This window comes from Synchytrium microbalum (assembly GCF_006535985.1).
Source record: "Synchytrium microbalum strain JEL517 chromosome Unknown SmJEL517_scf0008, whole genome shotgun sequence".
Classification (NCBI taxonomy): domain Eukaryota; kingdom Fungi; phylum Chytridiomycota; class Chytridiomycetes; order Synchytriales; family Synchytriaceae; genus Synchytrium; species Synchytrium microbalum.
The window spans coordinates 34,503-50,498 of record NW_022158357.1 but is presented as its reverse complement, the minus strand read 5'-3'; the positions used below and the strand labels follow the sequence as shown (position 1 = coordinate 50,498).

Here is a 15,996-nt window from a genome sequence, read left to right as displayed (position 1 = left end):
TCGACTGAGCTTGGCCTTGGATTTGCTGATATGAAAGGCTGGGGAATGGCACTATCGCCGATATGGTGGGCGAGCGATTTGGGCAGGCAATTGAACCACAAGATCGCGTTCGTAATTCAAACTAAACAGGTAAGCGGATATTTCAAGACTCTCTACTATAAACAGAATCTGTTTGCTGATTGTGATGAATCCTGGTCAATTGTTCTGACACTTGTGGTTACAGGATTCTCTAGGCACAGGTTTCTCATGCAAAGACGCAAATGTTGCACACTGGATCAAAGTGCTTGTTTCCAGACACGCACCAACGCACGAATCTTGAGAGGGTTGTTATGTATGCAAGGTCTTTTATGTATTTAGCTCATGTACAGAAATTTTTGCTCAAGTCATCATTATATCGTCCACCCTCAAATCTTGTGTTTACTCCTTCTTGTACATGGAGAGGACGGGAAATATCTTTTCAAATGCATCATAAATATGTTCGCGGGTCTAGGGGATATGGTTGAGTGGTTGTAAGCTCAATTCTTGCAAGAATGGACGTCAACGCGATGTTTCTACCTTTGCACCAGTCAAAACAACTTTGCCAGAGACGAAAATGAGCAAGACGACTTTTGGATCCACCATTCGATAAATCAAACCAGGAAAGAGTTCGGGTTCATACTAGGACGAGAATTGTCATAAGTGTTTGTTCACCCAAGGCAGTAAAACATTAAAACAACGAAATCAAGCCATCCAGTGACAGACTTACGTTTGCAAAAGCACTGTGGTCGCTAGCTAGACCTTCTAGCCGTATGGGGAATTTGACATCACAAGAGCCGACAATGTTTTGTATTTTGAAATCCGAGAATTTAGCATTGAAGCCCAACTTTTGTATGATTCGAGCATATTTTCGAGCAGCCAGTCGAGCTTGTTCTTCAGATTTAGCACCAGTGACGACCATTTTTCCAGAAGCGAATATGAGAGCAGTTGTTTTTGGTTCTCGAATCCTCATGATGACAGCAGCGAATCGCTATATGGATGTGATAGAGTGAGTACAACTGCATGGTGACACTCTTGTAGACGTAGAATCAACAAGGCCAACACTTGATTTCGGGCTTGACCTACCTTTGGGTTGTATTCAGCATTTCGAGCATGCAATGCAATGTTTTTCAAGTCGAGACGAGCTTCGAGATTGACAGTTGCGACGATATTTCTAGATAGAGGAAAAGAGCGACAGTAAGAGGCGAGTCCAAGTTGAAGCTGTTTGGAGACAGCAGTCTAAGAAAACATACTGTAGTATAGGAACAATGCCTAAAGCATGAAAATGATGTGTCAATATCTCATGTTTAAGGTATTGTATGCTCCAATATGCCTTGTTCGTCTGGCAATAATACATGATGACTGTTGTTCAAAGTCTTGAAATGGGTTCTTAATGTAAGTACCTGATGCATGTACATATTGCTGAAGTTGAATGGTTGGTTGCTGCATTTGTTGCAGCTGTTGGCCTGGAGTGCCCATCATCATCATTTGCTGGCTGCCTCCAGCTGCCATTTGTTGTTGCTGTTGAAACATTTTGTCTTTTCAACCAAGCAGTATAGGATAATGCCGTCGTATGCAAGGAGAGCCCGTTCTGGTGTGTGATAAGTAAGTTTCCTAATGCCTTCCTTTTCTATCTATAACTTTGCTGCTTTCTGCTGTTTCTGGCTGCTCACTGATCTCCTCGGTTTCTTGCAGGCTTTATACGAAAAACATGGACGACAAGCACCATCAATTTTGGGAGGAAGAGCTCATAAATATCCTCGTCGAGAAAAGCAAATCGTTTCCATCCAAGGATCGCGTCGCTTATGGAGCTGCATCTGATCAATTTATGGATTTGTACCTGCCATCATCAACCACACCAACGAAGAGACCCATTGTTGTCGTGTTTCATGGTATGTTTAAGGCTGAAATTGCTCATATTCTCGCAATACATTCATTATTGCACAGTTTTGCTCAACCTCCAAACGCCACACCCACACAAATAGGTGGTTTCTGGCGACAAGGATATACTTTGGACCATATGTCATACACATGCCAGGAGATTGCAAACCTTCTTGACGTCTCTGTCATCTCTGTCGAGTATAGACGCGGAAGAGATGCATGGGAAACTACTACAAAAGATGCGCTGGAGGCAACGTCATTCATTCTCAACGATACTGCCAAGTGGAGCACAAAATATCTTCTGGATACTACACGCATTGTCATTACTGGTAATTCAGCTGGAGGCATGATAGTGCTGGTGAGTTCGTTGTTGTCACTTTGACGTCGCATCGTATGTCACTTGCCACAAGAGCCAACCCTGCTTTTAGTACTTGACGAAATTCGCCAAAACAAGGCTCCCTAATGCTGGTCGTGCAATTTTCGGTGGCCTCGCAATCTCCCCGGTATCGTGTCTAGTCCGTGGTGCTTTAGACTCACTAGGAAACAACAATCCAATACCAGCATTTATCGGCGGTATGCCCAACGAGCATCCTGAACGATATAGACTGATTGATCCCGAGCTGCTACTGCCATACGATAAACAGCCCAGGCTGATAATACTACAGGGTGATCATGATCAAACCGTGCCCAAAAAGTATTGCCTTGCATTTCAAGAGGCAGCTGTCAAAGTCTCGTATGATTTTACGCTGGTTTTGGCTCCGAATGGAAATCACTTTGACGTGGTGTCTCCAGGTCAAAAGAACTTTGAAGAATATACCGTCACTAGTCTAAGAACTTTACTTGAAGCAGCGAAATGACTTGACTCAACAATCACTATTCATTGAGATCTGTAATTTATTGGTTGAATAGTATGTAAGATCCGCATGCAAACTATGTATTACTTGGCACATTATATACGAAACGGTCATGCAAACAGGTATGTTCATTAACGCTTTTTAGGGTCATGTCTATCGATGTCATCATATAGTTTAGATCTTTTGAATATTCAAGGCGCCGGTTTGACTATTGAACGCAGGTTAGGAGGCTGAAGCGAAGACAAAGAATAGGTGTATAGGATGGAGATTGTACATACCACAAGCAACCTTCTTTTCAACCTCAGAGATGCGAGCTGGGTTCAACACCACATTCATGATATTTCTAACCTCCGACGCGAGTTCCGGTTTTGACTTCAAGAGTCCCAACAGTGTCCAAAACGTCTTGACTCCAGGTACTACAGCCACATTATTGGGACCTAACTGTTCACCTGTAGGCTTATCAGATCGGCGGCGGTCTAACCTACTATACAGTTGTAGTGTCTTGATGACCAGAGGGTATTGACGACAGCGAGCCAAGCACTCGAGGTATGAGGCCAGATTGTTTTCGTATACTGGGATGGTCGAGTCTGGGGAAGTAGTTGCATACGTCCATATACGAGTAGCTTCATCAGGCAAGCCTGAGAAACCACAAGCGTCCAAAATCAGGGATAGCGATATATGATCCACTCCAACTGGACGTGGCATCCTACCAAACTCGAGTATTCCTTCGGGACTATGAGCAGCTCCTCTCATACAATTAAAGACAAGGAGAGCGTCTTGCCCTCTTCTGCCTCGACCCAGAGCGTCCAATACTACATTCCACATTTTACGATCTGGAGCTACTCGTAATCTTAGGGCGTGTTGCCAAAGACGGAGTACACTATCTATATCACCCTTCTTGGCAAAGACATTCATACACGAGGCAAATATACCAGTATCGTAAACAGGAAACTTACGGCGCTGCAACCAATTCATGGCTGTATCGATGTTACTTGGTTGATCTTGAAGGATACCAGAGACAATGATATCGATGGCCATTTTATCAAACTTTATACCAGCAGCTTGAGCTATTCCTGATCGTTCCATCAGACCTATTACATCCTTGGCTCTTGCGAATGCTTCTATTACAATAGTGTGGGTATGGAGATCCACGACGTGACCAGAATCAATTAAATCTTCCAGTACAATCATGGCTGCGTCAGGATTACCAGCCTTGGCATGGGCACGTAACAGATACATCCATACCTGCTGTCGCGGAAGGGTATCTCCAGGCAATGAGTCATATAAATCCAGTATTCCTTTGGCGTTACCGGATCGAGCCATGGCATCCATGACTCTTGCATATGTTGAAGGCTGTGGCGAGACTTGTTCGGATTTCATCCTGGCTAATACATATGCTGCTGCGTTTTCATCACCAGCAGATGCAATTACTGATAACAAAGCATCATACGCCTTGATATTCTTCGATCCAACCTGCTCAAACATACTAAAAGCACCTTCTACATCCGACTGCTTGGCCAGGGTAGCAGTTATTACAACAAATGCCATGGAGTCAGGTTCCAGTCCTTGCTGAACCATATCACCCCATAAACGTCGCGCTCGAGAATAGAAACGATTTTCTTTGGCAACTTCCATCATTAATGTATACTCTGCTATAGAAGCCACCAAGCCCTCAGCTCTCATGCGGTCCCACCACTGCAATGCTTCGTGATAGTCTCCACGGGTCTTTACCAGATAACGAAGTACAATAACAGACGCTATAGTTCTGGCATTGGCCAAGTCTAGAGTCTTGATCGACCTGGCGGAGTTGATGAGACCAATCCATTCTGTTTCAGCTTGTTGAGCATTTCCAGCTACTAGACAAGCTACATATACATGACCTACGCCCGTTCCAACTAGATCACAACCAGCGGCCAAGCTCTTGTCCAACCAATATTTGGTTTTGACAACGTTTCCTTGGGCTGCATAATACGACAGTAAACCTGCTACCACATAATCTGGCAATTTATATCCAAGTTCAGCACACTTTTCTGCCCAAAATTCAGCCTTGGCCGGACCTGATCGTTTATATGCATCAGACATGAATTTATGTACAGAGGATTCACTGGGTCGGTCAATCAACTCAGTGTTTGACAAGAGTGACTGAGCTATCCGGTCAGCGGATTCGTGATTTGTTTCTACACATCTCTGAATGAGCCTTTGTGACACTGCGAGAGGAGGCATCAGATTTCTGGCAGCTGCTATATCAAATGCCTTGATACCCAACTCGACATTGCCCAACTGCAGACATTTACTAATTAATCTACCTACAAAGGCACCATTTAGAGAGTTTGTATGACTATATAACAAGTCTTCCAAGACTTTGAATGTTTTATCAGCAGCATCAGGAGAGTTGAGTAATTCCAAAACAATCTGCGAGTGCAATTCTGGATGGATTATAACCTGTTCCTGTTTAGACTTGTTATAGAGTCGGACGGCAGAGTCGACCTGACCTGCTGTCAACCGTGCCAAAATATCATGAGCAACTCGGACATCTGGTGTCAGGATAATGTCACTAGCTGATTCTGCACGAGAAATCCAAGATCGAGTCATTGCGACTTCTCCATGCATGGCGTTGAGATAAAGCAATTCTCGAAACACAGACGGGAAGGCAGTAAGTGGTGCTCGTTTGAGTAGTAGATCTGCCCATTTGTTGGCTTCATCTACCGATTCGGTTGCTATAGAGTGGCGAATAAATTCGACTAGTATGCCATCAGACGATTTAAGCATATTAGTCAGACTAGCGAAGACTTGACGAGCTCGTTCAAGATTCTGGGTTTCTAGACATTGTCGAATATAGTCTCGGGCCTGAGTTGGCTGGATTCTACCATTACTGGATTTTAGCCAGTCAAACGCTTGATGAGCCAATGATAGATTGTGAGCTTCCAGGGCACAGCGTAGAAGGGTACTGTATATTGGATTAGTTGAATCTACTACTTCCAAGTCATCGTCTGCGACCGGTGCTATCGATTGATTCGTTACTTCTGGCGTTGGTATGGGAACTGGAGGTGGAATTCCAGGTGTTGAGTTTACAGTTTCAGGTAAGATTAAATAGTGTTGACGCCATTGTTCAACGAGTTTAAATGCTTCGGGTAGAGCATGGATTTTAGCCAGTTTGGTAGCCATATCCATTATCTCGTCTACTGTGAGATGGGTCCAATGCTCCAATGATAGCTCCAAGACACGGGCAGCATCTTTAGCATCCAATCGAAAGAGTAATTCAGCTCTCCAACCCAAATCTTTTATCTGTTGATTTACTTGCAGAGCTTGCCGTCCCTTATCCGACAGACCGATTGTCGTCGATGCCGTTGCTTCTTGCCAAGTCCATTTATAAGCATCCCAATCATTTACATACACCCACCATGCCATCATGGTGTTGAATACGTGCGCTGTAGGAGCGATTTGGAGATCTAGCATAACATTATACCAATATCGTATATCAGCTGCTTTGCCTCGGTTGCCTTCTGCATCCATGATCTTGGCAAATGCATCAGGCGACGGCATAAAATGTCTGTTCTTCATCTCAAAGATGACTTTTTGTACATTTGCTATATCTCCTTGAGCAGCATAGAGTTTTAACAAGTTTTCATAATCTAGTGCATTCGGCGTGAGCCCAACACGACTCAATTGAAGTACAATGCTGTGGGCGGCATCAGCATCACCGCGAGTAGTGAGGCCCGCAATCATGGCGGAAAACAACCTGGCCGAGGGAGCTATATTATATTGGCCCAGTACAACTTGTAGCGAGAGGCACCATGCTAGGTGGCCATTCTCACAGGCATACCGAAATACCCTTACAACCAAACCTTCCCGATTTGGCTTGTTTGATTTCAAGTATGTCTCCAAGGCCCATGATGCACCTTCTACGGTGTCTATACCTAGATACCACATGATCATGATCCATTCGGGTACGGCACCACCTTTTATTTGGTATAAGCGACAGAGATTCTGGTGGCAAGCGTCGTAGTTCGGTGATGGTTTCATTGCCAAGGAGAGGACTCTTTGATACATGTCAGGGTTTAATTTGATGCCTTGTTTTATTGCCCTAGGGAGTTTTTCTAATAGTCTGTCGAGACGTCCGTCTAATATAGGGACCTCTAACTTTGCTATAGTGAATGCTCGTGATGAATCACGCAACAAGTCTTTTGTTGACGAGGGCACGTCATTATTTACATATTTGAGCAAGTCTTTGAGTCTCTGGAGGCGATTTTCCAGATTGTTTTCTTTTATCAAGGCTCGAAATAGCATATGGAGAGAGTGGTAATCCTGTATTGACTGGCCATGTCGTAGCATTGTTTGAAAGAGCTTCCATGCGCGGGGAGGATTAAAAGCCTCACAAGCCTCTATGAATTCTCGATGCAAAGACAATGGCTGTCCAAAAAAAGAAAACTCGTTTTAGTTGATGGACAGTTGTTGCGTATTGTTGGATGGGTTTTCTTTCAAAGTCAGCCTTCCAAAAGTCCAAAACTCACCGGCCCTGAATTGACAGACTAGAAAGAATTGATGAGCTTTAGGGTAGAATGGAATGATGGCAAGTATTATGTAGGGACCAACCTTTGAAGAGTGTTGAGGATTAGCTAGCTCCAGATGTTGATGATTAGCAGCAGGCGTTGGAGCACGAGGGTGAGTGCAAGATGAAATGGGTCTAATTGGAGCATTTCGTATGGCGATTGATGGCAGTAGATGATCGATACCGGGAATGGACAGTCTACTTGTGGATGATGATTGTCTAGCAGTGCTATGTACAAAGGAAGCAAATGTCCAGTGAGAAGGAGAGCGATGATGATGGACTATCGCAGTGTTCATGGATGTGCATCCCTCTAGCTACTTTAACAAGGAATGATGGCTGATGCCCATCAACATCAAAACATATACGAAAGACGCGTTAAAACACGAACAGTGTACATTTGGGCGATTGGTCCAAGGCAAGGCTGCGTAAAATGTACAAGGCATATGATGCAGCATCTTCCAATCTCGATTCCGGGGCTGTCGCACTGTAATTTGTTAAGTGTTCTGCCTCTGACGAATGAATACCTTGCCATTAGCTGCGACGAAACGCATGTACACATTCCCTTCTAAAATATATCATTCAGCTATCCATCGAATTTTCATGCGCTTTCTTTTGTTACCAGTGTTGGCCAGAGTGTTTGGCTTTTATAATGTACCAACATGCAGTAATGCGCTAAAACATCCAAACAGACGATATCAAAACATACGCAAACTTGCGAGATCAGGCGAGAAAAGGGGTCAATCTATGTATTTTTGTGCATGTCAAATTGTAACTAACTAGATCTATCCATATAGTCAACACCGATGGCAGCAGCGGCAGCACTAGATTATCGACAATTGGCAGAACGACTAAGACACTCTCCCTTCAACAAACACAACATAACTGCCGTCCACCTCGCTGATGAATTGCCTCCACTGGCCCTCCTTCAGCTGCTCTCCGACACCTGTGCATACATTGACAATGCCACATCATCAACATCTACGGCATCCTCCAAATGGGATGCTGTCGATCATCAAGACATCAATGATGTCGCTTGGAAACTCACCGACTACTTGACTCTACTCAAATATCAACCTGCCATCGACGATCCGTAAGTTGTCATGTTCAAAGTTCCTAACTGCTTCTTCAAAATACATTAAAGTACACGACCAAAACCAATCTCTTTGGTCTTAGCGAGACGATACATCATTACATATCCCAAGGTCATCCTCCAACAATATTGGCTGCAATGTGGTATCTACTCAAGAACGAAGAAGCTCACAAAAAGCGAGCATACCTATCCACTTTCTTGATGCCTGTCGACATTGCACAGGAATATCTCCAAGATGAAAGTCAGTTATACCACAATTCCTTCTCTAATTTGATTTTCCTTTCTTTAAACCTTGTTATAATACTGATTCGTAACACCGATTTTAGCTGTCGCGGAATTGTCGGATGAGCTGGCAGCACTACAAGACGAATTCAAGAATGTTCATAAACAAGTCGAAACTCTTCGATTGAATGGTAAATTCAAAATCTACTTTAATCATGTGATTGTCGCTCCTACGAAATTCTGCAGATTACTGACATATCATCGATGCAGGCAACACTGCTTCCACTCTGAAACGCGAAATCCAACAAATGGAAGAAGAAAAACAACAAGTCTCGGTCAAGATTTCTCGATTGAAGCAAAAGACCGAGCAAGTGGTTAGTCCTTGGTACCCCTCGCTATCGCAGTCTTTTGACGCTTTTATCTGAATGAGTCTACTACACAAATATAGCCCAAACACGATCTCTGGTTACAAGCTGCAAAGTCATTACGTGTTGAGCAAGCTAGAGAATTGGACGTCTCAGAGAGGTGAAATTGTGGGACTCGATTTCCATGACTTTTATACGAAAAATGCTAATCTAGACAGATACGTAGAATCAAGATACAAAAGAATCAGCTTCAAAATGCAGCTCAGAAGCTGGCATCCGCGCAACAAAAGCTCAAAGAATCAAAAGCAAGTCACCGTAGAGCCCTCTTCTGTATTGGCAATCAACTCATACGACGCATTACAAAATCTAGGCGATGAACGTTGGCACAAATCCACAGCTACTTTTATCTAAAATGCAAGATGAGATCAAAACGGATTTATACCTGGCCAATGAAAAGATTGCCAAAGTGAGTATCTCATATCCAAACATGATTGATGGTGTGCTTTGCTATGCTGATCGATGAATATAGTCTATTGAAGAGAAGAAGCTATACATTCGAACCATGACTCGTGCCTTGGCTGAACCGTCATCCGAAAGAGAACTAGACGCATTGGAAACTGAAGTGCGAGAAGTGAATGATGCCGTTGCCAGACTAGTAGAGAGCAATTTAAAACAAACAAGGTGGGTTAAATAGTTCTCTCTTCAATAGCTGTGGTCTTTAACACTTGCATGGGCAAATGTAGCGTTACGGATGATAAGCTGGGGCTATTCCGCCAACAAGCTGCTATTGTGGCGAGAAAGAAGGATTCTACGGCCGGTCAGCTTCAAGAGATCACCAATGAAATTCGATCGTTGGAAGAAGAGTTTGAACATCGTAGAGCGTCGACTGTGAATGCCAACAAGGCATTAAAAGGAGAAGACTTGAAGAGATACGTCAATGACATCAGAGCCAAATCTTTGGTATTTAAGCAGAAGAAAGGAGAATTGGCTGCTCTGACTACCGAGTATGGAGTCCTTCAGAGAACCGAAGAGGTACACTTCATATGTGTATTTCGGATTGCTGTACTACACATTTAAGCTGTAGACATTCTTCTAGATCCTCAAAGGCCGAGAGAGATCTATGCGAGACTCTTACAAGACTCTTAGAAAGTCTTCGGGCTCGACCGGTAGTCTGAATCTTGACTTTGATGATGTTGATTTAGACGAACCCGGCAATCACCATCGGCACGCGGATAGTCTAGATGAGTTGCAAATGGCCATTGCTAGCCTCAAGTCATCCATCCAGGTACTTAATATTGTCGCCTCAAACCAGAAATGTCACTTTGATTCGGAGTCTCATTTTTGCCCGTTATAACTTCTAGGCAAAGAAGAATGCGTTGACACCCATGATGCAAGAACTACGCTCAACACGTCAAGAAGTACAAACAGTAGAAGTTGAGCACACTCAAAAGAAGAGGGTGTACGATGCTGCCATGGCTGGCTATGATAGCGAAAACACTCAAGATGCTGAAGTGTTGAGATTAGATCAGGATCTGAAAGATGGCGAAGCTCATATAGCGAGCTTGAAGTCACAGATTGAGCAGGCCAAGGCAGATTATGAACGAGGTAATTGTTGCTTCAAAGACTGGAAAAGTCACTGCATGAAATCTCAACCATCAGTCGGCTGACATTTCCTCCATCAGCTCAAGAAGAACTGAGGGCGTACAGAGGGGATCCCAGTCTGGAAGCAGAGCAAGGCCGACGTGGGTTTAAAACATACCGTGACTTGTTTACGAAGCAGCTCAATGACTTTGAGCACGCACTCAAGACTGCTAAAGATCAACAAAAGGAAGTTAAGGTACCAACATGTATCAAGAATTTTTTGCTAAATGACTATGCTCAGGTTTTTAACTTGTGATAGGGTTCCTTTCAAGAACATCAGCACCAAATGGACTTGTTTACGCACCTTCAGCGAATTTTGAGGGTGAAGGTGGAATACAATAGAAAGAGTCTCGCAGGTGGATTTAGAGATAGTGTTGGAGATGGAGTCGCTTTGGTATGTTTTTGGCTAGATTTGTCCATGTCTCCGGATTCATACAGAATTTTGACACCATTTTCAAATAGCTTGTACACGATCGACTTGTATTGTAACGGTACAAACACAATAGAATATACGTGTTCTGGACAGTTTCTTCTTGTTTTAGACTCACCTTCAAACACGTGTGGTATCTCATTTTCACAAAAAACTTTGCACCTTCACAACTTACACCTCAAGATTTCTGTAGCACTTTTAAAGATGATGATAAAGAGCTTCTTGGTCGTATTGGCTTTGGCTACTATCGGACTAGCATATCAAAAGCCTGAGCTGATCTATTTGCCTGGTTTTGATGTGGACCAGGATTACTTTGAAATTATTCTTGATGAAGATGGTGCGCGATATGTAAACCAGAAACCAGGGAAACAAGTCGGCAGCGGAACCATCACTCCATATTCAGTTGCTAGTCAAGCCCCTGCTTGGAAATCTGGTATGTCTTGCTCAAGAAATTTGACAGTATTTTAATGTTGCGTCCGACATCGTGATTGTTGATACTTGCACGATTTTGCTGGTCTTGTGTCCAGGGCCATACCCGGGTTGGCAAAATCCTGAATGGAACAACGAATGGCAGAAACGCCCTAATGGACGTCCTCCTGTGGCAACAGGTGCTGCAATGTCTTCAACATTTGACGTCGAATCCAGAGTTGGTCCTGAGATCGGCTCTGTATTGGGCAACGGTACGACTGGCACTCTGAATGCTACTGCTACTGCTGAATTGCCTCCTATTGCTACTGCTACTGCTAGCGCTACAAGTACTACTATGGAAATTGCTCCTACTATGACGTTGCCATTCCCACCTGGATCTACTATGACTGCCACAGCTGCTCCTCGTCCATTGCCTTCCACTCCATCTGAACCTGTAAGCGGAGGTGCTACATCCACGAATCGTATTGGTATGGTATTGGCTGGAACTGTCACTGTATTGGTGGCGTCCATCCTCATATTATAAAAGGAGCAGACACAAAATGTCAAAACTTCATAAACAATAAAGAAGGGAATGAGGGGAGGAACGGAGGAACGAGTACAAGACTCAAAATATATCAAAAGCATATAAAAGGAAGTGATAATCAAACGGTCAAAGTGTAGAATTGAAACCAAAAGACCAAAGGAACACAATCAAACAAAATAAATAAGAAATGAAGTGGTCTGTAGAAATGAGCCTTACAACCCCCCAATATAAATCCAATCAAAACCCAAAAAACTTATCAAAACTTTCATGTGCAAATTGTTCTTCTATTGATGGCCTGTATACATCCTATGCTATGTTTCCCATGACTCGCAGTCTACTCACTCCACCATCAGGGAATATGGTAATTCTAACATATGTGACCTTCTTATTCATGTTTTGCGCATCAAAGATATGTAAAAGGTTTGCAGACAATCGTGATCTTGGTACCAAGTCAAACCATACAGGTTCATCATGTTTACGTTTTCGAGATGATGTCTTTGCAGTTGATTCTTGGAAGGCTGCGACGTCTCCTGTAAAGTCAGTTCCCTAAACAAATGCAATGTCTTGAGTATGAAATCCTATTAACCATCACTTTCACAAGAACGTAGAGCATACCTGGACATGACAGGATTCAGGAAAGTTGCCTTTGAAGTGCTCAGTGTCAACCTGAACTTGATGCACGTTTCCTACATGACCCAGTTTCATGACTGCCCATTCATAGTTGGGAGAGATGAGATAGCCGTCAGGTCCGACTTTGAAGACTCCAGGTCTACTTGGATCACGAGCAGTTTCCCATCCGTCGAACATGCCTGCTGATCGTGATGGTAGGTTGAGATTTGATGGTTTGCCGTAATGTTGGTTACTGCATGCAACACCTTCACCCCTGAGTAATTGAGATAGGGTCGTGAGAATGACGGAAATGAGAATGCACTGAAGAGAAACTTGGTACCCATTCGCTACAGCAATCAAATCGATGGTTTCGGTCTTTGATACTTTGGACCAGTCTCGAGCGACTTGTCCATGTACACGCAAACGAGCAACACCACCATCAGGATATAAATTCAATCTAAAACAGAGAATTCAGATACAGAGGCAAGAAGATTTAATGCATAACGACACTATACCGAATGTGAGTCCATCGTTTGTTGCTATCGATGGCAAAGGTGTTTTTTCGAGTTTCAGGGTACCCAGGCTTCAAGTCCACGATCGAAAGAATCTCTTCCCACTTTTCAGAGTGTAGAGCTTCCGCAGCAGCGATTTCTGAAGGAGTAGCTGCAGTCCCCATTTCCGATCGTCGTCGTGGCAGTTTCACGGCATCTAACAGGTGAAAGGGGAACAGGTTGGCCTTTTTGAAGATGATAAAATGAATACGAATATGACGTCCACCTGTTTCAAGACAGGCAGCTTGAATGGATATTTTGGGAGCTTGGTTTCCAGTGAAGAAGGCAGTGTCTGCTTCAACACCCTTGATGATTCCGGATATTCCGAGTTGAATGATGCACCAGTCATGACCAGCCATACGTTTTCTTCGAGTTTCCCATCCATCCATCCATTTACCTGCCATGTTGAAGGTTAGATAAAAATGTTTTGAATGTCGAATGACGCGACATGTTTTTGGCTGGAATGCTAGAAATGTACCATGAGCAGTATACAAGTTCTGGTCCCATTTAGGCTCAGAAGACAATATCATATTCTCTCCAACAGCAAAGAAATCTGAAAATATAGGTAGCTGTTAATGCACACGCTCTGTTTGAAAAATCATTTTTTTTTGGAGCACAAGCTGACTTACCATCTGTACAAAAGAGTACTTGACCTCCAAGAGCAGCACTAGCCAAGTCTGGCAAATTCGCTACTGACGCTTCCATATCGTAACTCGTAAGCTTTCCTCCTTGTTTGTATAGCTCTGTTCTTTTTTTCTGTGTGCGTTCAAGTCAAGTCAACTAAACAATCTTGGATCGAAACAATAGGCGATCGCTTCAAAATGAAGAAGAGAATTCGTGATGCCGATGCACCTCAATCTATATTTGATGAGGAAGCTGTCCTCAATGCCTTCACAGATCATAAAATTCCTCATTCAAACGCCCGACGACTATGGAGATTGATTATACAACAAGGATGCGCAAACTACCACGAACTGCCCGACTCGGATCTATCAAAAGCCGCCAAGAAGGTCCTAGACAGTCGATTTTCTATATGTACTTCACAGATAGTGAAGAGAACTGATTCCTCAGACGGGACAACTAGCAAGCTCCTAATTCGACTTCAAGATGGATTGCATGTTGAATCGGTCATTATGAGGTTATATTTACCTTTTAGTCTTGTAGTGGACAACATCCCTAACAAACTGAAACAAACGTTTAGATATGGAGCTTCAGAAATGGAGAACTTCCCCGAGGATGAAAGGGATAAAAGTCGTCAAGCTGCCATAAAAGAGTCGGGACGAGAGTTTAGAAGCAATGCGCGAGCCACTCTATGTGTTTCCTCACAAGTTGGTTGTGCGATGGGATGTACATTTTGCGCGTGAGTATCCTGGTCTACTTTGCTCTATAGTCTGGGAACCCAACTCTTTATCAAACAACTATAAACTAGTACGGGAACGATGGGACTAGTGTCCAATTTGACTGCTGGAGAGATTCTCGAGCAACTGTACCTGGCAAACAAGATTGAAAAGATCAGGGTAAGCTGCTGAGTGATTGGGATTCAAATTCATATGCTTCCATCCGGACGATAACAAGAATTCCGATCATAGAATGTAGTATTTATGGGGATGGGCGAGCCATTAGGTAAAAAATTCGATCCCATCATCAATCTTGATCGATCCCATTTTTCGTTCGCTTTTCTACATGCAGTTGATATTGAAATCCTTAGATAACTACGATGCAGTGATTGCGTCTATAAAAGCAATGGTCGATCAAGGACAATTCTGTTTATCTCCTTCCAAGATTTCAATATCAACAGTTGGCATACTTCCGAAAATGAAATCTCTGGTAATGTCGTCTTGAATCGTCGTTTGGTTGACGATGCTTCCCAAAGACCGTATTTTACCTTGAGGTCTTAAAGTGTCATTAAAATTTTTCATTTTGATAGATAAACGATGCTCCAAAAGTGGGACTCGCCTTGTCACTTCATGCTCCAACACAGAAACTTCGGATGCAAATCGTCCCAACAGCAAAAGCCTATAATATAGACAGAATACTAGATGCAGCAGATGCATTCGTCAATCATCAAAACTTGTCTCTGCCAGGTAACTCTCGGCGAAGAGTTGTCTTGGTCGAGTATGTCTTGATTGCCAATGTGAATGACTCGGAGCCAGTTGCCAACGATTTGGGCAGATTACTTGCTGGCCGGAATGTATTGCTGAATGTCTTGCCATATAATGAAACCAACGTACCTCATAACTATAAACGACCATCACGAGAAGTCGCCAATCAATTCGTGGCCATCACTCGGTCTCATGGTGTATGGACTATTTTGAGACAGTCTCTAGGTAACGACGCAGCTGCCGCCTGTGGACAGCTTGTCGTTGAGCAATGTGCTACTACGGACATGGAGGATTTCGGTTCTGCCACCAAGGACACAACGAAGAAACCAACTTTGCAGAAAATGAGGCAGGACAAGGTCGTGAAGCACAAGGAGTTTAATAGCAAAATCATAAATACAGCAGCTTTCGTCGTCGTTTCTGCCGGATTGCTGCTGTTGCTTCGTCGATTGACAAAGGCCTGAACGTATTAAAATTTGAAACATACAATTGTAGCTTTCATGTAAAAAACGATCTCAAAGTCAGGAAAATACATATACGTAGAGTTTTTATTTCAAATTGACTTGTTTGGACTATGATTGTTTAATTCTCTAGTAAATGTCACTTATTGCTTTCTCGTCGTATATTCAAACTACTGTTTTAATGCCAGGAACTGAACTGGTCTCACATCGTAGGAATTCCAAACACCTTCTTTGACATAAGGGTCATTCTCCACTGTTTCACGAGCTATTGAGATGA

At 43.2% G+C, this 15,996-nt stretch overlaps 5 protein-coding genes across 5 annotated transcripts; 3 read left to right on the top strand and 2 right to left on the bottom strand.

The window, feature by feature from the left end:
- Positions 1–417: 417 nt before the first annotated feature.
- On the bottom strand, positions 418–1,548 carry SmJEL517_g02041 (uncharacterized protein; the record flags this gene model as incomplete). Its single annotated transcript, XM_031167969.1, has 6 exons — positions 418–486; positions 556–657; positions 746–1,006; positions 1,102–1,189; positions 1,269–1,287; positions 1,419–1,548. 6 exons carry the CDS (start codon positions 1,546–1,548, stop codon positions 418–420), a joined length of 669 nt encoding a protein of 222 aa, XP_031026031.1.
- A 6,554-nt stretch (positions 1,549–8,102) lies between these two features.
- Positions 8,103–9,140, top strand: SmJEL517_g02040 (uncharacterized protein; the record flags this gene model as incomplete). Its single annotated transcript, XM_031167968.1, has 5 exons — positions 8,103–8,389; positions 8,473–8,630; positions 8,716–8,802; positions 8,882–8,985; positions 9,060–9,140. 5 exons carry the CDS (start codon positions 8,103–8,105, stop codon positions 9,138–9,140), a joined length of 717 nt encoding a protein of 238 aa, XP_031026032.1.
- A 209-nt stretch (positions 9,141–9,349) lies between these two features.
- Positions 9,350–11,999, top strand: SmJEL517_g02039 (uncharacterized protein; the record flags this gene model as incomplete). The annotated part of the gene is made up of 9 exons (XM_031167967.1): positions 9,350–9,442; positions 9,506–9,657; positions 9,720–10,008; positions 10,073–10,261; positions 10,338–10,581; positions 10,659–10,813; positions 10,877–11,011; positions 11,231–11,480; positions 11,575–11,999. The coding sequence occupies 9 exons, from the start codon at positions 9,350–9,352 to the stop codon at positions 11,997–11,999; spliced, it is 1,932 nt and encodes a 643-aa protein (XP_031025925.1).
- Positions 12,000–12,305: 306 nt separating this feature from the next.
- DAL2 (allantoicase) lies at positions 12,306–13,864 on the bottom strand (the record flags this gene model as incomplete). Its single annotated transcript, XM_031167966.1, has 7 exons — positions 12,306–12,545; positions 12,615–12,882; positions 12,949–13,065; positions 13,124–13,316; positions 13,386–13,556; positions 13,638–13,712; positions 13,789–13,864. 7 exons carry the CDS (start codon positions 13,862–13,864, stop codon positions 12,306–12,308), a joined length of 1,140 nt encoding a protein of 379 aa, XP_031025924.1.
- A 116-nt stretch (positions 13,865–13,980) lies between these two features.
- On the top strand, positions 13,981–15,722 carry SmJEL517_g02037 (uncharacterized protein; the record flags this gene model as incomplete). Its single annotated transcript, XM_031167965.1, has 5 exons — positions 13,981–14,519; positions 14,589–14,676; positions 14,749–14,782; positions 14,868–14,986; positions 15,087–15,722. The coding sequence occupies 5 exons, from the start codon at positions 13,981–13,983 to the stop codon at positions 15,720–15,722; spliced, it is 1,416 nt and encodes a 471-aa protein (XP_031025988.1).
- Between the last annotated feature and the right edge of the window lie 274 nt (positions 15,723–15,996).